At 43.6% G+C, this 22,692-nt stretch overlaps 7 protein-coding genes across 7 annotated transcripts; 6 read left to right on the plus strand and 1 right to left on the minus strand.

Annotated features, from left to right (window-relative positions):
- Nucleotides 1–668: 668 nt before the first annotated feature.
- PKNH_0310700 (protein SDA1, putative) lies at nucleotides 669–3,548 on the minus strand (the record flags this gene model as incomplete). The annotated part of the gene is made up of 1 exon (XM_002261046.1): nucleotides 669–3,548. One exon carries the CDS (start codon nucleotides 3,546–3,548, stop codon nucleotides 669–671), a length of 2,880 nt encoding a protein of 959 aa, XP_002261082.1.
- A 1,187-nt stretch (nucleotides 3,549–4,735) lies between these two features.
- On the plus strand, nucleotides 4,736–6,238 carry PKNH_0310800 (PDCD2 domain-containing protein, putative; the record flags this gene model as incomplete). Its single annotated transcript, XM_002261047.1, has 1 exon — nucleotides 4,736–6,238. One exon carries the CDS (start codon nucleotides 4,736–4,738, stop codon nucleotides 6,236–6,238), a length of 1,503 nt encoding a protein of 500 aa, XP_002261083.1.
- A 2,012-nt stretch (nucleotides 6,239–8,250) lies between these two features.
- PKNH_0310900 (conserved protein, unknown function) lies at nucleotides 8,251–9,993 on the plus strand (the record flags this gene model as incomplete). Its single annotated transcript, XM_002261048.1, has 2 exons — nucleotides 8,251–9,665; nucleotides 9,858–9,993. The coding sequence occupies 2 exons, from the start codon at nucleotides 8,251–8,253 to the stop codon at nucleotides 9,991–9,993; spliced, it is 1,551 nt and encodes a 516-aa protein (XP_002261084.1).
- A 1,105-nt stretch (nucleotides 9,994–11,098) lies between these two features.
- On the plus strand, nucleotides 11,099–12,200 carry PKNH_0311000 (transcription initiation factor IIA subunit 1, putative; the record flags this gene model as incomplete). Its single annotated transcript, XM_039113812.1, has 5 exons — nucleotides 11,099–11,309; nucleotides 11,411–11,500; nucleotides 11,700–11,791; nucleotides 11,953–12,024; nucleotides 12,147–12,200. The coding sequence occupies 5 exons, from the start codon at nucleotides 11,099–11,101 to the stop codon at nucleotides 12,198–12,200; spliced, it is 519 nt and encodes a 172-aa protein (XP_038969426.1).
- Nucleotides 12,201–12,433: 233 nt separating this feature from the next.
- PKNH_0311100 (conserved Plasmodium protein, unknown function) lies at nucleotides 12,434–15,132 on the plus strand (the record flags this gene model as incomplete). Its single annotated transcript, XM_039113813.1, has 9 exons — nucleotides 12,434–12,459; nucleotides 12,592–12,812; nucleotides 12,961–13,219; nucleotides 13,330–13,479; nucleotides 13,673–13,766; nucleotides 13,911–14,120; nucleotides 14,251–14,405; nucleotides 14,688–14,787; nucleotides 14,959–15,132. 9 exons carry the CDS (start codon nucleotides 12,434–12,436, stop codon nucleotides 15,130–15,132), a joined length of 1,389 nt encoding a protein of 462 aa, XP_038969427.1.
- A 502-nt stretch (nucleotides 15,133–15,634) lies between these two features.
- Nucleotides 15,635–17,312, plus strand: PKNH_0311200 (cysteine desulfurase, putative; the record flags this gene model as incomplete). The annotated part of the gene is made up of 2 exons (XM_002261050.1): nucleotides 15,635–15,910; nucleotides 16,020–17,312. The coding sequence occupies 2 exons, from the start codon at nucleotides 15,635–15,637 to the stop codon at nucleotides 17,310–17,312; spliced, it is 1,569 nt and encodes a 522-aa protein (XP_002261086.1).
- A 597-nt stretch (nucleotides 17,313–17,909) lies between these two features.
- Nucleotides 17,910–20,792, plus strand: PKNH_0311300 (conserved Plasmodium protein, unknown function; the record flags this gene model as incomplete). Its single annotated transcript, XM_002261051.1, has 1 exon — nucleotides 17,910–20,792. One exon carries the CDS (start codon nucleotides 17,910–17,912, stop codon nucleotides 20,790–20,792), a length of 2,883 nt encoding a protein of 960 aa, XP_002261087.1.
- Between the last annotated feature and the right edge of the window lie 1,900 nt (nucleotides 20,793–22,692).

Below are 22,692 nucleotides of genomic sequence, written 5' to 3' on the forward strand. Positions count from 1 at the left end.
GGTCTTTTTTTTTTCTTTTTTTATTTCCATTTTTATTTCCATTTTTATTTCCTTTTTTATTTCCTTTTTTTTTGCCGCAGAGACAACCCCCACGTGTACATACAAAACAAAAATTTTTTTAATTTTACTTTTTCTCCTTTATAGAATTGTTCAGAACGTTTTGAAAAAAAAAAAAAAAAAAAAAAAAAGAGGCGATGCAAAAGAGGCTCACACTTAGAGAAGGGTTCTCCGGAGAACGTATTCACATGGTCCTTCATCTTCAGAGGAAATCACCTTTTTCCCCCGTTCATTATGACTCAACATTTTTTTTTTTTTTTGTTTCACATTTTTTTATGTTCTTTTTTTTTTTTGTGTGTGTGCCTTCCTGTTGGCGGCGCCTTTATAGACCCCGCTCCCCTCACTTTCGGAGCAATGGGTTTGGAAAAATGAAAGATGTGGATTTAACGAAAGGTGAGAAAAAAAAACAAATCAGCGGATTTATAGGAGCTACCATGAGAAAATAAATTTTGTCTTTTTTACATTTGACAAAAAAAAAATTATCACTAAGGGATAAAGGGGGTACTTCCGTTTGTTCATTGCGAAGAACATGAATAGGTGGATGACACACATCGCATAGACTGTTATAAGTTTATAATAGCGGAGTGTTATTTTGCACATCTGCCCCCGCCTCAACGGCGCCGCCTACTCAACTTTTTCGCAATACGCTTCTGGAGGATTCCCCTTTTCTTAGCCCTCGCAGCTAACTTTCCTTTCAGCTTCTTCTTAATTTTCCCGTACTGCACAACCGCATTGTTCTTCTTCTTCCTCCTTAGTTTCTGTGCCAACATCATAACAGATTTTTTTTTTTCCTTCTCTTTGTTGGTCTTAAATCGGTTATCACTTTGGCTTTTCTTTTTTATTTTTACTTTCATTAGTTCCTGTTTTTTTATTTTCTTTTTCATCAATAAATCTTCATGGGTGATAATTTTTTCCTGTCCCTCGTCTCCGCTACTATCTGATTGTTCTTCGCTGTACTCCGCATTGCAAATGTCTTGCAGATCCGACATGAGGATCTTCTTGTTGTTGGCAACGTAATCCCTCATTCTTTTCAGTTTTCGAAAATCTTGGTCCGTCAGAATTTTCTGGCTCAATATTTGTTCGTTCTTTTGGAGGATGCGTTGTTCCTTCTTTACCTTTTCGTCTCTGCGCCTGGCCTTCTTGGTCTGCTTGTCCTGGCGCCCACCGTGCGGACGGGACGGTTGGTCATTCGGCATGTCATCTGGATCATCATCAACAACATCATCCATAACGTGGTCATCCTCATCATCATCATGATCATCATCATCTTCGTCTTCGTCATCGTTATTATCATCGTCAACTTCTTCTCCACTTCCAACTTCGTGCACATCGCTTTCAACCTCTTCTTCGTCCACTCCACTATCTACTTCACCTTCGTCCTCGTCGTCCTCGTTACCATCGTCATCCTCCTCCTCATCATCGTTGTCGTTTTCTTCATCGTCATCGTCGTCATCATCATCCCCCTCCTCTGCGGATCGCCCCGCGCGCAGCAGATATGAATACTGGAGAATCGAGCTCGTGTCTGGAACGACCCCCCCTGACGCGGACGAAAGAATCTTGCGGCGCTGCATATGGAGAGCAGTTTTCTTGTCGAGGAATTTTCTACTCAGCAACTCGGGGTTGATTTCCTTACACAGATTAACAAATCTCCTGATGAGGGTTGCAGTATTTTTATTTTTGTAATCCTTAAAAACAATAATCGCTTCGAATACCTCTTCGTCTAGACAATCAGGACACTTGCTAAGAATTTCGACGATAGCATTAATGATGAGGTATATAAATTCTGCAGACATATTATCGAACAAGAACTTTTTCGTTAATACATGTACAATTCGTTGTACGTACATCGAGGGGGTAGTTCCATGGATGCATTGGATAAAAGTCGAAAGGTACTTAGGTAAAAGTGTCTTGCTTTTCAAGTTCTCCAAGAGCTTCTCATAATAGAGAAATAAATTTTCCTGAACGATCTGATTGCGTTGATGTAATCTACACAGAATATTTAGGAGGAGTAACTTAACGGTCCCATGGCTGTTTCGATACTTGGTGCATATTAAGTTAAAGATATTGTTGGCAAAGGAATGTGGATCGAACAATAAATCGATAAAAGTGTAGTTGGCTCTATTAGACAGATGTTCACCCCCTCCTTTTCCTTTGTTCCTCTCCACAATATCTTCATCCGACGAAGTGCATTCTCTCTGATTATTCTTATACAGTTTACTTAGAATCTTTTCCTTCTTCTGATGAAGCTTCTTTATTTTTGCTTTACTTAACTTTTGATGTGTCTGATTACTTATGTTCTTTAGGTTATCAATCTCGTTGTTCGTGTTCATTTTTTCCTTTGCCATTCGAATTACAAAGTCTCTGTTATCCAACTTGCCTAACAAAGCGAACGAAACACATTTTACAATTTTTTCGTTCTTGTAGAATATGCCTTCGCATAAGAAGTTAATATTTTTTTTTGTAACGTAAATTTTTTTCTTTATTAACTCGATTAGGACACTACAGGCGAAATTGTTCAGGCTCTCTGTGATAGGTACGTTACTGAGGTAGTGTCTTCTGTTCGAGTCGTTACTACCTGTGGAGGCGTACTTCTTCTGGATGCGCTTTCTCTGTTTATTCTCCACGAACGCTTCGTGAAGAAGTAGCAGAATTTCATCTGCCACTTTGGGACCACCTACGGGTTCTGTGGAACTATGCTTTAAACCTTTTGATCCCCTTTTCGGCGCCCTGTGAACCTGCACAATTGCGTCGACGACGCTCTTAAAGAGAAACATTCTTATCTTACTCAAATTCACATCACACAGAAAAACCAGAACCTGGAGGTATCTCAACACATCTATTTTCCTCTTTATCTGTCGTAACGTTTTCAATATACTTAAAAGAACAGAGATGTACAGATTATTTTTGTGCTTCACTAGCAACTGCGAAATCAGAAAAAAGAGTTCCTCCGGGAAGTTTATTTCTTCCTTGTCTGTTACCATTAATAGGTTTATGTATTCATTCAGATCCTCATATGGGCACAGGGGATTTTCCCTGAGTCTCTTCTTCTCTGCCTCCTGCCTCCTCTTGGCTGCATCCTCCCCTTCTGCCTCTACTTTGCTCTTTATGGTATCCCATATTTCCTTCCTCTTTGCGTCAATATCCATCCGGTGGAGCTCATCCTCCACATCTTCTGCGCCGCCATCATCACTGAGTAAGTCTCCATCACGACTAGTTGATCCTCCATCTGAGCTGTGCCTATCCCCTTCCTCATCTGCACTGCGTTTTGTTGCCCCCTCCTCAGAGCAGAAGAAGCGAACCGTGTAGCTCAGGAAGGAGAGCTGGTTACAGAATAAATTATTTTTCCTATATGGGTTCAATAACACCACGCCATAATTGAAAAGGAACTTATCGAACTGCTCGTAGAAATCCTGTTGGTATAGGCGGTGGTTCCTACAGATGTTGTGCTGGAGGTGGTTCAGATATTTCTTCTTTTTCAATTTGGCTTCCATCTTTCTTGGTGGGTCCCTCACGTCGAAAAAAAGGGGGGGAATACTCCTCGTGCGGGTTAATTACCTCACTACATTTGCGCCCCGTAGGTCGGGTACGCTTTGCAACATAAGCGGGGGAGGCGCAGTCGTGATGGTGGTGCTCTGCTATGTTTTATATTTTATTCTGTTTTGCTCTGTTTTCTTTTTTTTTTTCTGCGGGAGAGGACTCGGCTCGGTGAGAATGCCTTTGAACTGTCCCGTGCTGGCATATGCCTACTTGTCCCTATTTAGGAAATTCCTCCATTGAACTGTTAGCCCGTTCGTTTCTTCATTTGTTTATATATACATATGTATGTATGTATATGTATGTATGTATTTTTTTTTTTTTTTTTTTTTTTTTTCCTCCCTCTGCTGATTCACCATTCGATAATTTTTTTCGCCCCTCTCCGGATGAAGAAAATTGGATAATAGAAGCCCGTCGCAATTCTTTGATTCCCGCCCTTCCGACATCGCGCATTCTGCACTATTCTACATATGAGACTGCCTTCCCGACCTGCACTTGCGCCCATTTCTCTTCGAACTTACCACAGCCCCCCGCGGTAGGGAGAATCCATTGAACCCAGCGCAACGCGCACGCCACGCTCCACAGGGGGAAAGCGGTTCCTTCAGTTGCATTTTTATCTATTGCCCCCCAGATTAAAAAAAAAAAAAAAAAAAAAAAAAAAAAAAGCGATGCGTTCACCTGTATCAGGTGCTTCCCTTCCTTCCCGGCGCTACATTTTACAATTTTTTTTTTTCTCCATTTTTTTATTTTACGTATTCTGCTTAGCCACTTTCTTCCAATTTAGATGGCACCATCTTTATGTACCAATTTGGGCTGATAGCATTTTGCTCGGCAGAAACCTCCGTGGAGTTTTTCCTTCCCAACAGACAGAAGAGGGAAGACTGTGGAGCGTAAAAAAAAAAAAAAAAAAAAAAAAGAAAAAAACGGCTGCTCGGGATCTGTAGGACGCAATTTCCTCAGAAGGAATTTCCAACTTCTCCAGAATGAGCCTTCCGTAGTTGCACGTTTCCCCATAAATTTTCTTTCTTCTTCCTTTACCCACTACAAGTAACCACGCCCGCCTCTCCCTCCCCCCTGTTGAAACCGCAACCTAATTAGCTATTGCTTCTGTAATACCGTTTCTGTCACCTGTATTCATCTTCCCATGGGACACGTTCTCCTGGGGTACACGAAAGAGAGGGGGAGGAAAAATGAACTGCACGACAAAGAAAGCGTGAAAAAAAAATTTGTATCGAAAATTGGAGGGAGGCCATTTTGGCTAGATCGTGTAAACCTACATTCGGAGAAAGAGTTCCACTGCTTTCTATGTAGTAAGCTTATGTGCTTTCTTTTGCAGATCTATGCGCCCATAGACAAGTTCGATCACTGCTTTCACAGATGCCTGTACGTGTTCATATGTCTATCCTGTGAAAACCAAGTGAAGTGTTTCCGAACGCACCTCCCCCGGAGCAACCCTTTCTATGAGTACAACTTGGTTGGTGGGTCGGGCTCCGAGGGAAGTAGTCACTCCAGCGGGGGGGAGGATGACGAATACAATGACGAATACAATGATGAGGATGATCATGAGGAGGAGGAGGATGACCACGTTATGGATGATGTTGGTGAGGATAACGGGGAGAACCCCACCGAAGAGAACGCGGCGACATGCACTCCCAGCGAGGACACCACAACGAGTGGATTGAACGGACGAGAGAGCCAAAGGAACACTAACCAGATAAACAGAGATACGAATTACCTGACCCTGTTCATACAAAAAGATAAGAACAAATTTGATGAAAAAATAGAATACCTCTTCTGCTGCGCCATTTGTGGAATACCTTGTGCAGACAAAAGGAGGAAGCACAAAGAATGTCTGGAGAAGACACATGTAATATTTAAGGAGAAAAAAATTTATATCGATGATGAGGAGGATTGTCTAAGTAGCAGTAGCGGGTCGTGGAGCTCCTGCGGAGAGGAGGAGCAGGGAGAACGATCAGACAAGGAATCAGATAAGCAATCAGACAAGCAATCAGATAAGCAATCAGATAAGCAATCAGATAAGCAATCAGACAAGCAATCAGATAAGCAATCAGATAAGCAAGGGGAAGACCATCCTGACGATCAGCTAGACAAGAGCGAAATGGACGCATTTGAACAAATACAAAAGGAAGTGTTGGCGAAGCGTAACATCGACCGGGTATTCCTTTCCTACTGCACCAAATTAAGCAAATTCCCCGATCAACTTATTCGTTATTCGTACAATGGACAAGTGCTGCTCTCATCTAGCGTAACAACAAACTGCAATGAGAACAATATATTTGACGATAACTTGCGCGCGACTTTCTCCAGTGGAAAGAATCCGAAGAAGGTGTTGTTATCTCCTGATGGAGGATACACAAACGGAATTGTTCCACCACAGTGCCACGTGTGCAAGAGAAGAAGAGTTTTTGAGTTCCAGGTACTTTCCAACATTATAAATTATTTAGAAGTAAAAAAAAATATTATCACAACGGAAGATCCACTTTCAAGTTTGAAGTTCACATACATCTCTGTGTACACCTGTGAAAAGAACTGCGATACCTATGACATTCACAGCTTGCAGGATCGCCAAGGCTTTGTGGAAACTAGCAGATACATCCAGGAGTACGCCTCAGTGCAGGCAGAGTAGTGAGCTGCGCCTGATCGGAAGTCAACGTAACAGACAAGGTGACCAGGACATTGGTGCATCGGCGCGGTACAGCTCTGGTATACCCCTGGTGTACCTTTTTTTTTTTTTTTTTTTTTTTTTCTTTTTTAAATGTCACAACATATCGTCACGCACAATTATGATGAATCAACATAGGGGGTGTCCCCACATGTGCCACATCCTATTTTATTTTCTTATTTGTCTTAATGTATTTTTCGTTTGTGCTTCCCTTTCTAACTCCACTCCTTTTTTTTAGTGATGGTGAACCATAACCCCGGTGGGATTCCCGCCATCCATCCGAAGAAAAAAAAAATAATAAATAAATAAATGTACATATGTGTACCCATGGGGAGTTCTTCTATTTGAGCACCTGTCCGATGTGCTTGGCACACATACACACACACATCGTGCTAGTGGTGCCCCGTTCAACACGCAAAGGCGATATAACGTTTTCCTTTTTTTTTTTCTCACTTTGGGCAAAGGGGTTTTGATTAAAAGGGAACGTCTTGGGCAGACCTCCTGCTCTCATGAGGGGGTAGTAAAAAAGAGAGTATCATTCTGTTTCAATACGGGGAAGAAACACATGCAATGCGGTTATGTCTTTTACGTTTAACACGAATTTGTTTTCCTAATGATGAGCGTGTGCGTCGCTTGGGAAAAGCTGCTACCACTATGAGGACATACTATGGAAAGAGAAAAAAAAAAAAAAAAAAAAAAAAAAAAAAAAAGTGCAAGGGGGGAAAGGCCGCGAATAAAACCAAGGCAACCTGGAATGGAGAAAATTTTCACAACGTGGTGACAGCACTGGGGAGGTGTGGATACTTACATTCCTGTCACCTCACCGTTCCGTTCTGCCTGCCCCCTTTGTGTTATTTTTTTTTTTATTTTATTCTTTTTTTTTTGTTCCACTTGCGTGCCTCCGCCGGTATTCAGGAAATCGGCAAGGGTGCGTATTCTCCGAGTGGGCAAACCGGAGGAGGGTAGTATCTTCGCGCGACACAGGTGGGGTTGCCCGGCCCAGTGGAAGTGGCCGGGTCGATCAGCTCCCTAATCATATGAACGAGAAAAGAGGGACTACTTACTCCCCTGAAAAGGTTTCACAGCTTGTACACACCCTTAGAGGCTGCGCGTAGAGGGTATAAAGGCTCCACTGGGGAACCCCAAAAAAAAAAAAAAAAAAAAAAAAAAAAAAAAGGGAAGATGTGAATGGTGTTACCCGACTCGATTCGCCTACGACGAAATAGTGGCGGCGAGCCCCCGTATGCTTATGTGTAAAGGCTCGTACACGCTTCACCGCGTGGTTGCCCTTTGCATGCTTTACCCCGATGCACGTGTATACCCAAGCACGCCCTCCGCGCTCGCTCCCTTTGACACATACCACTCACGGCCAAATGCAAAGTTCCTCTCACGCACCCGTAAGTGGTGAACCAAGTGGCACTGGCAACTCGTGAAAAATATATGCTCCTTTTTTTTTTTTTTTTTTTTTTTTTTTCATTCTGTTTTATATGCATCCCAAAAATAGGCATAAGAAGAAACACCTGTTTTAACTTTTCGGAATAAATTATAATCGTTCATTTTGTCATCCCCATGGTTTAATAAATTTTTACTTCTGTGTGGTTACCCCTCTGTGTAGTAGCCCTTTTTTTTCTCTCTCCTCGCGTAACCTCCAACAAGAGTATTCCTGAGTACACGCGAGTTTTGCATACGAAACGCTTAGGGGAAGCCCCTTCGTTCTTCTCAGCGAGAATTCAAATTGAAAGTTAACTTAGGCTTTTTTTTTTTCTTTTTTTTTTTTTTTTAATTTCTCCTTAAGAATCCTATTGTTATCACTACTGTCACACGTGCCGCACATATATAAGTTGCCACTAGAGAAGTAGCAGAAGAAGAAGGAGGCAAGTTGTTAAGGTGTACGTACAACAAGAAGCACACCTCCTGAGGAAGAAATAGTAACTCCCCCTCTCCCACAACTTCTCATTCACCCGAAACAAAGCAAAATGAGAGGCGCAGGAATTCGTATGCTACTCGTAGCAATGCTCCCCCTTCTGATACAGAAAAACGAAGTTGACAATTTGCAGCTCTATGCCAATGAAGTGAATTCCTCCTCCGATCCTCTGAAGGGATCAGCCAATTCGGCGGCGCCCACCAACAATGCATCCAACCAAGGTGTACCAAAGAGCATGCTAGATAACAACACACAATTTAATGAGTCGTTAAAAGAATTTTTAAAGGGAACTAATTCTGCAGAAGGAGGCAGCGGAAACAGTAATCCCTTCCAAGGGGAATCACTCCTGGGGGATGGAATTTTTGGAGATTCGTTCGTGGAGGAAAACAAAGAATTTATTAAGAAGCAGATCTTGTCGGATCTCTATGGTAAATTCATCATAGATGTGGTAAACAATAATACTGTATCGTTTTTGGATAACCTGAGTGCAGACAAGTCAGGCAACAGCGAGTTCCAGATCGAATTGGAGGAGAGCTGCTCTCCGTTCTTTTGTGAGAAGGTGATGAAGGCAAAGGAGGTAGAAGGCTCCATGGCGAAGACGCCCGACGCAAGTGCAGTTAACGGGGATAGCATGGCCAACGGGGTCGACTCAGTCAACACGGCCATCCCTGCCAGTGGCCTCAGCGATGAGAAGGAAATCAAGCTACACGATGGAAGTGTAAACGGTCATATGGATGGGCTCGACGACTTGGTGATGAATCTAGACGCTGTGAACAGCGCCGCGGAAAGCGCCAACCAAAGTGGATCTGAGCAGGCCGACGTCGAAGGTATATTCACTCGAACCGTAGATGGAAACGAAGAAAAGCAGAAGATCGTGCTCACCGATGGAGACAACGTATACGTATTGGAGGAAATAACACATGGAACCGACTCTCCATTCAGTGAAGAAGAGTTAAATAAGCAAAAAGTAGAACAGGAAATAAAAATGCATGTACCTAGCGAGACGAATGAATTGGAATCGGAAAAAAATAGAGACCTACTAGAGGATATGATGAACTATTCGGACTCCATTTTGGACGATATATCTGGTCCAGTGAATAACGTACAGACGGATTCAGCAAAAGGGATCAAGGAACATGACCTTATGAAAGATGCATCCAATACCTCTGAATCGTTATCGTCAGAAGAAGTGAATAATATCAGCGAAGATATTTTTACAATGAATGAGGAAGAGCTCTCCAAGAAAATTCTGGACGACATAAAAATGAACGGAGAGGATAAGGTCGAGTGCTACACCATGTCCAATGATGAAAAAAAATGCAACAGCTACAAAAAGTGTACCTACGTTAACATTGATAATAAGGATACCTGCTTTCTGGACTACAACTACATGCTTTTCTTAAAGAATAACAATTGCTCTCTGCAACCTAAGTCGGCTCTCCTCTCCATCTCGAAGGACCTTCTTAAGTGAGTCCACCGATGAGTGAACAGATCATTCAACGGATGAGTGAACGGATGATTGAACAAATGAGTGGCGTAGCCACGCGTGCCTCTGCCAAACGTACTTCTCCCGTTACGTGCACATGCGTTCGTGCTTCGTTCCTGACCACTTCATTCACCATTCACCCCCTTTTTTTTTTTCTCTCCCCACCCCCGCAGGAATGAAATTATCAACCGACAAATGTTCCAACTTCTCCGAAACAGTAACAACAACAACTTCATCTGCGACACCATCACCTACTCTTTCCTGACGAACGTCGTGGACAACACCAACTACGAGGAAATATTCTCCTGAGGAGGAATGCTCTGAACTGCACCTTCATTTCACTGTAACCACCACCATGTTTTTACCCCACCGGAGGAACTCCGCGTGTGTGCGACCAGGATACACGAGCCCCGCCTCTGAGGAAGGGGCCGCTTGGGAAATGTCCCAATGCGCAAGCGCGCAACATCCCGCCCTCCCTGGCGCCCTATGGCTTGTCGGTCATTAACCGTTGAAGAATCTCCAACACGTGGGACTCATCATTCACAATGTGAACGGGTTTGGCGAATGGGTCACAGCGTGTTCCTCGCTCACACTACGCACTCGCACATTTTCAGATATACAGCTTATTTCATCTTCCTCTTTTTTTTTTTTTCTTTCTTCTTTTTTTTTTTTTTCACACACCTGCGAGAGATGTACCTCTGTATTTTTTTTTTTTTTTTTTTTTCTCTCCCAAATGCCCCTATTTAACTATTAACTTTGTATTATGTCACATTTAAAAAAAGAAAAAATATATTTTTTCAATTTCCACGGCGACATATTACAGGCTTGTCCGGTTGACGCGCAGTTGTATTTTGGTGAAGGGGGGAGGAAGCGAACACGAGGTTTTCTTATCCGTCCTATCGCCTTAATTCGTTTGATGGCATAGCTTGTTTTTTTTTTATTTTATTGTAATTCTTTTCTTTTAGAAGGATGTAACCTTGCTTCAGGGGAATTCAAATAAGATAACTCCCTCTTAATGGCTCTGCCCAATTGGCTTCTCTTCTCTTCTGTGGTGTGTTCTTTTTTTTTTTTTTTTTTTTTTTTTTGAAAGGCACTGGGATACTGATTAGGTCACTATGTGGATCCCCTTCTCGCGTTCGACGTTTGCACTGCGCAGGACTCAGTGAACTATTGTGCCTACGGGAATAAAAGCTGATAAAAAGGAAAACAACATAGTTTGATCTTCATTCTTTTTTTTTTTTTTTTTTTTTTTTTTAACCATTCATTTGAAGGGAAGGTAGTTCGCTCATCGTGTTCATTTACGCCAATCGCATGAAAGTATAGGGGTACTAACACAGTTGTTCGTGCTGGTGTGTTCCTTAACTGATTGGAGAGTCAACCGATTAGCAGGATAGCCGCTTAGGGGAGAGCGAAAATGTCCCTGCTCAAGGACTCCGAGCTGGAGGAAGTGCACAGGAAGATAATCGACGGGACCATCGAAAAGTGCAGCCAGTTCTACAACACACGAATTTTAGAAGCTATAAAAATAAGGTGGCTGAAGATATATGAGAGGAAGTTGCAGGTTACGGAAAAGGGCTCTGAGCAGTCGGGTGTGTCACTGCAGCAGGGCACATCCAACGTTACAGGTAGGTGTGGCGGCTACATAGTTCCTCTGCTCTGTTCGACATGTGTACTCTGCCCCCACCATTCACCCATCTTCTCATGGCCGTTTCTTCCACTTTCGCAGACGACTTTGAGGACGACGAATTTGAAGGCGCCGAAGTTGAGGAGAAGGAAATAGTAGAGCTTGAACACCGCGCCCAGGATGACGAAGCGGGTGGGAGTCTTCGAGATACATTTCATCCATCATACACTTGTGCAGTCATACATTTGTGCAGTCATACACTTGTGCAGTCATACATTTGTGCAGTCATACACTTGTGTAGTCATACACTTGTGCAGTCATACATTTGTTCATTCCACTTTGGTAGGAAATCACGCATTGATCCCCATGTCGACCACTTCCTCCCTTTCAGATGAACTGAACGAGCTAGACGACATTTCCATAAGCGACCTCAGCGACGTCGACCCCCCAACATCCAACGTTATCGTGGGCATTTGCGACAAGGTCAGTTCTGCCAAATGGCCAAAGACGCTGGTGTGTGCAGTCGTCCTGGATTATGTGCTTCCTTGCAAACGAGTTTCTGTGATGATGCCCCTGATGATATCTCCCCAGAAGGTTAACTCTTCTTCTTTCTTATTTTATTTTTTTATTTACCCCTCCTGCAGATAACGAAGCCTTGTGGACGCAGAAACGCAAGTAGCAATTGGAAGATAAAACTTAAGGGAGGACTGATGAAGGTCTGATGCCTTTTCTTTTTTCCTTCCATCGGATTGACTCCCTCTAGGGGTGTCCTGGCATGAGCAGCTTTCACGGCTCACCCCACTCATCGCTCCCTTTTAAATATTCACCTTTTCGACAGGTGGACGGGAAGGAGATGTTCTTCCGCAGTTTGCAAGGCGACCTGGAGTTCTAACGACGCAGTCTGTGTAGAAGAAGGGGGAGTAAGTCTCCTATCTGGTGAGAAATTTTATTTTTTTTTTTTTATTTCCACACCATCAGTGCTATTACACCTCGCTGGATGCTCACTCCAATAGAAACCTTTTTTCCTGCTGTGATATCATTAACCACAACCCGTCCCCTTTGTTTTCGACAGACTGTTTTTATTTCCTTCCCCCGATGGCGTCGTTCCCTGGACGCGCCCGGCTAATGGCCAAGGCTACCAAATCTATATGGTTCGCTCAAATGAGATGTATACACTGGCAGGAGTGTGTTACCGCATGTGTATACAGTTAAGAGGTATACGCATACATACCTTCAACCTACACTATTTAGTGATGCACGTATTCTTCCTCCTACCTGAGAAGCATTGTAGGCGGCGACGTCGACTCCCTCTGTTTGGCTCTATACCTATCCAAAAATAAACACCACGTCAAACTACTAAACGTTAAGAGCAAATGCAGCCTGATTAACACTACGTACTCGAACGACAACGTATTCGAAGTGGGAAGGCACTACACCTTCTCCCTTGGTGAACCCTCTTCTCGTTTCAATGAACTGCTTCGATGGGTCAATGCAGAGGATGAAGGTAAGTCTGAATCACAGAGAAAGAAAGATGTGCTGAACCTTATCTTAATCCACAAATGAAGTTTCTCACACATGTTCATCAATCATCCGCACAAAATAATAATTGTCCTAATGTTATTGCCCCTCATCACCACCTTTTCTGTTCGTAGTTATTTTGAGCAATCCATACGCAAACAACCTTTCCTACCTGGATGAATTTGGACGGATATACCGAGTCAATAAATTTATTTTCAAAATTTTGTTCTACCTTTTGAGAGACCACCTGTTTGGATCATCTATCGCTAATCCTAAGGACGAAAGAATGGACTCATTCTTATCGAAACGCTTCGATGCTAACTTATTCGAAAGTGTGATTCGTCCATACTGCTTCCACTACTTTGGGTACTCTCCTCGGGATGTATTAATGCGGTAGGTGTGCTGATTGCAACAAATGCTTAGTCACCATTGTATTCCTCGCCTCACTTAAATTCTGATCATTCGTATCCTCTACATTATTTGTATTGGCTCCATTCCTATAGCTCCCATTTCCCAGAGTTTATGGATCGCTTGGAGAAAGAAAAATCACTCATCAAGGCCCTACGCGTAACCGCCAAAAAGGGTAACTCCCCCATGTTTGCCAAAAAGAAGAAAATCGGAAAATTCGCCAAGGGAAATCTCACACTCGTGAAGTAAGAAATCCCATCATCCGGTGGGCACCTCCACATTGTGCTTGTCAGCTAGGACGCAAGAGCAACTCCAAAGGTTGGTGTGTTCTTCATAAAAGTATCCCCCCACAAGAGCACACATCACCACCTACATATACTTATTTTTACCACCCGAGTAGAATAACATCCACCTTCCACTGTTCGTTTAACCTTTTAGGAAACTTCGGGACCACCTAGAATTATGCAGCAATGTCCAAGTGATAAATGGGACGGGAGATCTGCAGATAAGGTGCATGCGCCACGGGGTGAAGGTAAGGCCCTTTTGGAATCGCCACGCCTGTGTTGGTTCTTCCCTTCTGTGCAGGGAGACAACTACATGTGCTTTTTAAAATGGAAATGCTAATCCCCCCCCACCCCTCTTTCCTTTTCTTTCCATTGTTGCGTTACGACCTCAGGTGCGTCTGGGAAGAAAGACCATGAAATGTAACGAAATTATTTTCTGTTTGAGTCCACCCGAATTGAAGAACCTTCTGCGGAATGTGATTTTTGAGGAGAAGAAAAAGGACGCGCTCGTGGAAAAGTACTTGTCGAAATTCCGCTCCCACGCGGTTAGAATTTCTAACGTTTGTTTTTCCAAGAATGTGTTGCCATTCTCGTATTCATTGGTGAGTTGGATACCGGATACATAGAGAGGGGAAATGGGGTTTGAATAGATAGGCCGAATTAATGCATAGCGTTTCTTTTACCTTTATATGTACCGTTTTTCACTTCGATGTGCCGCCTACCCACTTGCAGGAATCCCTCCTTTTGTTCAAACGGAACAAACAGAACAAGTTGATATCTCTGTTGTACGACCGCAACATATTTCCCCCCCAATGTAATGGGTGTAGTGGACTCGATGAATACCATCCAGGAGATCCTTCGCCAGAGGGGAGTTTTTACGAGACCAGGTAACTATTGGCCGCGTCTGTCATTTATGTGTGTCTGGCGATTAGCAACGGGAAATTGCGCGTAGTGTGGGTAATGCGTATGTAGTGTGGGTAATGCGTATGTAGTGTGGGTAATGCGTATGTAGTGTGGGTAATGCGTATGTAGTGTGGGTAATGCGTATGTAGTGTGGGTAATGCGTATGTAGTGTGGGTAATGCGTATGTAGTGTGGGTAATGCGTATGCAGTGTGTGTATACTACTTTTCTACCACTTACGCGCCCTGTGCACCCTCACCTGCCGCAGCTTGCGATTCATGAGCAGAGAAACGGATGAACACAAATCGGTGGAGGAAATAAATGCTTTCCTTCGAGATGTACTGGGTGTGAAGGAGAAGCCCGACTTGGTAACCAGAAAAAAAGAAAAAGAAGGAGAAACTTATCTGCACATGTGCCCTGGAAGTGACTATCTTTTTTTTTTTTTGTTTGTTTGTTTTTTACAACGTCGCAGTGTTGCGCTTGTTATTTCGTTAGATGCTTCGGCCATTTCACCCTTCTGCTACTTCACCACGTCGCAGCACATGAGCCACGTTCACCAAGTGTTCCCCTTCGATGCGCGCGCCGACCAAGTGTACAGAAGGATAATTAGCAGAAAATGCCAAAGGGTACGTATCTTCTGGACATTCTACTTTTTTAGAAGCTTCGAGTATTGCCTGGAGGAGGCCAAGCGGTTTAGTGACACGGTGTACTGAAGCAACATAGTGAAGCGGTGAGCGTCGTGGTCAGTGAAATGGAAGAAGAGGCTCTGCATGTGTACATATCCTGGTGCCATTCCTCTCGCGTGTACCTTCTTTTTTTTTTTTTTTTCCCTCGTTCCTTTAGTCGATATGATCCACTGCGTTGTCTGTTCTTGCCTTTTCCTTTATTATTATTTTATTTTATTTTTTTTTTTTTCTGTACGAAATGTCGCCCATTTTGGAGAAAAATCACCTGAACAACCTGAACGGTTAAGGTATTTTTTTTTTTTTTTTTTTTTTTTTTTTTTCATCCTCAAGTGGCTAGCTCCTCAGAGCAGATACTCATCTTCCCTACTGGGAAAGCCTTATCAGTTGAAGTTACATCATTTTAACTGTTGTGTAAAATGGGCAATCGGTTAACAGATCCATCGGTCAGTCGCCAAATAGGGCGCGCAACTACCTGTCGCCCACTATTTAAAAGGAGGGAAATAATATAGTACCATAACCCAATGTGACCATGCGGCCCTCTAGTGCTGCATGGATTTTCCTGCTGTTGTGCCTCGCGAATTACACATGTTACACCTACCACGTCGGTAGGAATGACCTGTACGTGGGCAGGATCCCCCACCGAATGACAAGGCTGAATTACGAAAATGGGAAACCTCAGATTGACGCCGGCGTTGTGAATTACTTCAAGCAAATTCGGGAGGAATTCCCCTTCTTCAAGAGGGAAAACTGCCCTGCGTACTTCGACAGTGCGGCCACGACGCAGAAGCCGGCCTGCGTGATAGAGGTGAGCAGACTGATGAATGGGGGTGTTACTCGGTCACACCTTCGTCTTAACGCTTTACTACACAGTGACACTAACCCTTTGCTACACCGCCTCATCACTTTTTCTGCAGAAATTGGCCCAGTTTTACTCCAGGGAAAATGCTAACATCCACAGGGGGATTTACAAAATGAGCCTGGACGCTACGAATAGTTACGAACAAGTGAGGAAGAAGATAAAGAACTACATCAACTGCGGAAGGGAGGATGAAATTATATTCACGAGCGGCACGACGCACGGGCTGAACCTCATCTGCAACATGTTGATGGACCGAGTAATCCAAAAGAGGGAGGACGAAATATACCTGACCTATCTGGAGCACCACTCCAATATAGTTCCCTGGCAGGAACAAGTGAAGAGAAGAAAGAAAGGAAAAATCAAATACATCCCTTTAAAGAATGACGGCTACATTAATATTAGGAAGTTGCGAAAAAGGATTAACAAGAACACCAGAGTAATTTCAATAAGTCACGTATCCAATGTGTTAGGGAATGTTCAAAAATTATCTGCAATTATAAGAGAAGTGAGAGAGGTAAATAAAGATATAATTGTCATTGTAGATGCTGCGCAAAGTTTTGCACACATAAAATATGACCTTAAACGAATGGAAGAAAATAACTCTTGTCCGGATGTGTTGATCGCATCGGGACATAAATTTTGTGCACCTTTGGGCTGTGGTTTTATTTACATAAAAAACACCTTAACATGTTCATACAAATTTAAACCCCTTTTGTACGGAAGTAACATGATAACAACTGTTGGTAAATATAAATCAGAGTTTGTGTCCTCTCCGCATCTCTTCGAGACTGGTACACAGAACATCGCGGGGGTAATTTCTATGGGGGTCGCCCTTGACTTCTTGGAGAAGATCGATAAGAACCTTCTGTGCCGATACGAGATGTACCTGTACGATGTTCTCATTTATTATTTGACTAAACATTTGCAGCGGGGCTTGGTGCAGCTCCCGGGGGGGGTAAAGGGGGACATGATGAATGAGAAGGAGGATACGACTCTTGGCAGAAGCTCCGAGAATGATCAGTGCAGACTGTACATCCACAACAGCCGAATGGTCAAAGGAAAAAAAGTGCCTATACTTCCCCTTTGGTCAGACCAGTTCACCTCATATGACCTAGTGACCTTCCTGGATTTCAAGAATGTTTGCATCCGATCTGGTCACCACTGCGCCTCCCTACTATTGAAGGAATTCTTGCGCATACCAGACTGCGCACGCGTTTCGCTTTTTTTTTACAATACCCCCGAGGAGGTTGAGTACTTGGCTGAGCAGATCGCGTCCGTTGCGCGAATGCTAAGTGGAATGAGGAGGGGGGGGTACGACGTAGAAGGGGAAGGTTCGACATGGAGGTAGAATGTTGTAGCATGGACCGTGGGGGATCTCTCCTTATTGGCTATTATCCGTACGACCCTTTTTTCGTGACTCCTCCACACGGCTCGTACAGAAATGTGTGCCATTATGTACCCCCCACCTGTGAATCCTCGACAAGTTCGTAACTTCCCCGCACACATTTGAATAGTGCTTTAAGAATGTATGTTCTGCTCTCCGTAAGAGCGCCTTTTTTTTTTCCTACAAACTTCTATTCGATCAATTCCATCGCTTTGATGAGCTAGCGTGCTCGTCGATTTTCACCGTTAGTAATTTTTAGAATATTTCACTCGCGTTGCACATTCGAGGCGGACTCGTTTCCGTGCGCCATATGTCCCTCCATTTTTTTTTCTGGCCCTCGCGCCGACATCATGGAGTTCAAGTTGGATAATTTTCACCGACTCTCCCCCGGTCGCTGCAGGAAGATGTAGGTGAAGCAGAGAGAATCACTTTTGAATTTATGTCACCCCTGTTGGCTACCTTTTTTTTTTTTTTTTTTTTTTTTTTTTTTTTTTTGTCAACCCGATATAATCTCTCCCCAATGGGAACCTCTTCCCCACTAACTACATTTGCCAACCCATCATGGGGATCCCCCCCGGCAGCCTGAAGGTCGCGGAGAGCGCATTGAAAGCAAGAGCAGCGGGACAAAGCTGTAAACTTAGCGTTATCAAGTGCGCAGCGCGAGGAGCAGTATATAGGAAGCACAGGAGCATATTCAAAGTTGCAGGGGAGGATATAATAAGGGAAGGAAAACATTTGAGGGATGTCCTGTTCAAGAAAAAGCTGCACCTCCTAAGTGAGAAGGACATTAGCAAAGTTTTGAAGAAAGTGATAAAAGGAAGAATAAAAAATGAGATCGTCTGGGATGACCTGCAGAGAATTATTTTTTGCTGCAATGTAGAGTATAGGGGGGGCGCAGGTATATGTGTGGAGTCAGATGAGGGGGGGCCCGTGGACCCACTTTCCCAGACATCTGCTATCTCTACACCGTCCTGTGGCTATCATCCCCTCACAATGAAGGATGCGAAAATGAGCCAAAGGGCACCGTACAATCGACACTTTGACCACGTGAACGCTTACCTCCTATCCGTCGCTGTGCAGAAGCTAAACATAAGGAGCGTCTCCCTCCTGAACTTCTTATTCTCTTATCTAAGAGATTCCTACCGTAACATGGAACCTCGACATTTTTTGCAAATATTTCTTGTGTTGGTAAAACACACTTTCCGAGATGTATCCGCAGTGCACCTGTTTGGCCGCCACCCCTGTGGTGGCAACACAAAGATAGAGGTACCTCCAGCAGGAATAGATAACAGAGCGTCTCACTCGTTGCACACCTGGCATGGACAACTTTTTCGTCAGGAGAACAGTCAACTCCCCACAGACAGTCAGCAGGTCCACTGGGCACAAATGATCTGCTCGGAAAGGAACCTTCTGCATGTGCTAACTCTTCACTGTGCAGAGAATATCGACGTTTTTACTTTAAATGACATTGCCATGACATGTGAAGCTCTGTGTTTTTTTAAGTTGAGGGACAATCCCTTTGTCCCATTTTGGAATGATGTCCTTTCCCACGTTTTCGGAATATCGTCTCCGAGAAGCGAAGTGCACAATACTTCTGTGCATCTGGACGATACCCTTTTGAAGAAGAAGCAGTTATCGTCCTACGGGAGGAGGATACTGCAGAGGATAGGACGTAATGTTGATGAGGTAGGGAAGAAAGGAAGGAGGGGAAGGCGTGAAGAAATTGCAGAGTTGTATGTCGAAATAAGTGGTAGGAATATGTTGAGCATACTTAAGTACATATGTCTCTATAGATTCCTGAACACAGAAGTTCTGATCCCCTTAGCGAGGGAATTGAAGAAAATATTTTTCGAAATGCCCTTGGACACAACATTACATGAATGCGTAGAAATTCTTTCCCTTTTTAATAGTATGAAGGAGTTGGAGGATAGAAGTGCAGAGTTGGAGGAGAGGATCCATATGTACGAACATCACTTTGGAGAAACTCTCTTAGTAACGCAGTACGATGTAAAGTGTCTCGTGGCATTGGCACAACTCTCCTTTGATAAGCTTCACTTTGTTCCATTTTTATCAACCTTCCTAAACAACGTACACAAGTTTTCGCCGGAGGATGCCACTCTCTTGGTGCGCCTATTGCTGACAAGTTTAGGCCCCAACGCGAGGGAAGCAGCCTCCACAGAGGAACAGAATCATCTAGTGGGATCCTCCTTTCCCAACACCTCATCCTGCGTGAAGGGACTCCTGGCTGCACTTCTTCCCTCGTGCCCAGATATAGTCTCACAGCTGACGTACACGGAAATGCTCATCCTGTGCGAAGCGATGGACAACTGTGCAGTGCCAGGACAGAACATCCTTAAGAGTGTAGCCGGAAGAATCTATGATGATTTTAGGAAGATGAACATTCAAAGTGAGCACCTACCCCCTGCATATGTGGACTACCTATTTCTAATTACGTTCACATTGTACCAAAAAGAATGTAGCGTCAATACGAATTTGGTGCATTTTTTAGTGAATATTGTATTGGGGAGGAAGGAAGACAAGCTGTGGCTACAACAGCGGAGGTACCATTATGTCTTTTATTTATTAATTCTACATCGAGGGGAGAGTCAGGGGAATGCTTCCATGTGGGTAGAATACTTCAATTCCCTTTGGGGGAAACTCTCCCCTCGGTTGGGTGTGGAAACAGTGTACACTATCCTCTTAATCTATTTTCAGATGACTAAGAAGAGGAAGTGCCCATCTTTGCTGCGCCGCGGGGAGTGGAAGGACAGTACTGTTACTGTTGCTGCTAGGGTTGGTGGAGGGGGAGGAGAAGGTTGTCAGGGAAAGTGCGTATCAGTGAAGCCCTCAGGAGCGAAATGTACAAAGAAGGAGGCCCTAATGGTCGTCTCCCCCTGGAATAAGCGCTTCATTTACAGGGAGGAGCAAATAAGGGAGGAACTACTGAAACTCTTTCTATATTTGTGGGCAGAATACCCAATTAGACCGGGAAGGAAATCTGTAGACCTCCTGATCATTATGAATGCATTTATGGAGGACGCATATATTCGTAGGTACCTACTCAGCTGGCACGTTCTGAATCGTATTAATCATTACATAACATTCTTTAGCAGAGAAGCGAGCAGGCTTACGGTGCACCTGTTCGAAGACCCAGTGACGAACGAATCAGTTCGTGTGAACTTGTCCGAACTGAGACATGCGTACGAGGGGATCCTGAGGAAGGGGGGGGAGAAGGAGAATCTACCTCCCACGAGAACGCAGTCACATATGCACCAACAGGAGGGGGCTACTCAGAACTATATACTGAACGACTACAAGCACAAGGCGACTGTTGCCGTTCGTGCTGGTGCTTCGCACAGGGGAAAACCCGCTAAGTACCTTAGGAATTACAGAAGGGGGGAGGCAGTGTTGGGTGCACTATCATCATATGGCCAAGACTACTGATATGTATGTGCGGGGCGCACCCTTCTGATAGGAACCGCCGTCAACACTAATGCGGTGGAGTGGACCTCCGACCTATATCCTACGTTATTCATCTTGGCATCATCTGCACAAGAGTATCGTATAATATAAACTTAAACTTGCTCCTGTACTTTTTTTTTTTTTTTTTTAATGCACAGAGCCCATAATTCGTACCATTAGGAATTACATGCGCCTGCACATTCTGCAGTGCAACTGAGGCATACTTATAATTCCTCTTTCCTTCTGTACTTCCTTATATAATATTCCTCAGAAAAACCCCAATTATGTGGCGGACGTTATTCAAAAGGGTACCTATATATTAAGCGAAAAAGTGCCCTTTACTTCCTTGACATTCCCCATCTTCCTCACATCTGCTGTTTTCCCCTATCTTTTATTTTCCATATGGGAAAAATATTTTTCCTCCTCTTAATTAATCTTTTTTTTTAATATATACTTTTCATTCTGTTTTCTCCTGCCGCTTTCTACATCGTTTGGCAGGTTGCTGTAGTTCCAGATTTACCTTCCTGTCTGCGTAAACCCTAAACCCTAAACCCTGAACCCTAAACCCTAAACCCTAAACCCTAAACCCCAAAATCCTAAACCCTGAACCTTAAACCCTAAACCATTAACCCTGAACCCTAAAACCTAAACCATTAACCCTGAATCCTGAACCCTAAACCTAAACCTAAACCCTAAACGTAAACTCTAAACCTAAACCTAAACCTAAACCTAAACCCTAAACGTAAACCCTAAACCTAAACCCTAAACGTAAACCCTAAACCTAAACCCTAAACCCTAAACCCTGAACCCTAAACAACTGAACCCTGAACCTGAAACCCTAAACCCCAAAACCTGAAACCCTGAACCGTAAACCCTAAATCCTAAACCCTAAAACCTGAAACCTAAACCCTGAACCCTAAACCCTAGACCTAAACCCTCAACCCTAAAACCCTGAACACTAAAACCTAAACCTGAACACTAAAACCTAAACCTGAACCCTAAACCGTAAACCCTGAACCCTAAAACGTAAACCCTGAACCCTGAACCCTAAACCCTGAACCCTAAACCCTAAACCATTAACCCTGAACCCTAAAACCTAAACCGTAAACCCTGAACCCTAAACCGTAAACCCTGAACCCTAAACCGTAAACCCTGAACCCTAAACCGTAAACCCTGAACCCTAAACCGTAAACCCTGAACCCTAAACCGTAAACCCTGAACCCTAAACCGTAAACCCTGAACCCTAAACCGTAAACCCTGAACCCTAAACCGTAAACCCTGAACCCTAAACCGTAAACCCTGAACCCTAAACCGTAAACCCTGAACCCTAAACCGTAAACCCTGAACCCTAAACCGTAAACCCTGAACCCTGAACGCTGAAAACCCTAAGCACTGAAAACCCTAAATCGTAAACCCTAAATCGTAAACCCTAAATCGTAAACCCTAAATCGTAAACCCTAAATCGTAAACCCTAAATCGTAAACCCTAAATCGTAAACCCTAAATCGTAAACCCTGAACGCTGAAAACCCTAAACACTGAAAACCCTAAACCCTGAAAACCCTAAACCCTAAGAACCGGAAACCCTGAACCCTGAGCCCTGAACCCTAAACCCTAAACCCTAAACCCTGAACCCTGAACCCTGAAAACCCTAAACCCTGAAAACCCTAAACCCTAAATTTGGAAAACTCTTTTTTTATTGTACTGCCTCCACGGTGGTATAGATTTTGCGAATGTAATAATTAGCATATATATGGGTGTTTGTCAGGGTCAGGGGGAGATGGCCAAGGAAGTGAGCCGAGGGAGTGGGCCAAGGGTGAATGAAATACCTTATTAGAAATAGATTGGGGTACTATATTAAGGGGAATATTTTTCACATGTATA

This window comes from Plasmodium knowlesi (assembly GCF_000006355.2).
Source record: "Plasmodium knowlesi strain H genome assembly, chromosome: 3".
Classification (NCBI taxonomy): Eukaryota; Apicomplexa; class Aconoidasida; order Haemosporida; family Plasmodiidae; genus Plasmodium; species Plasmodium knowlesi.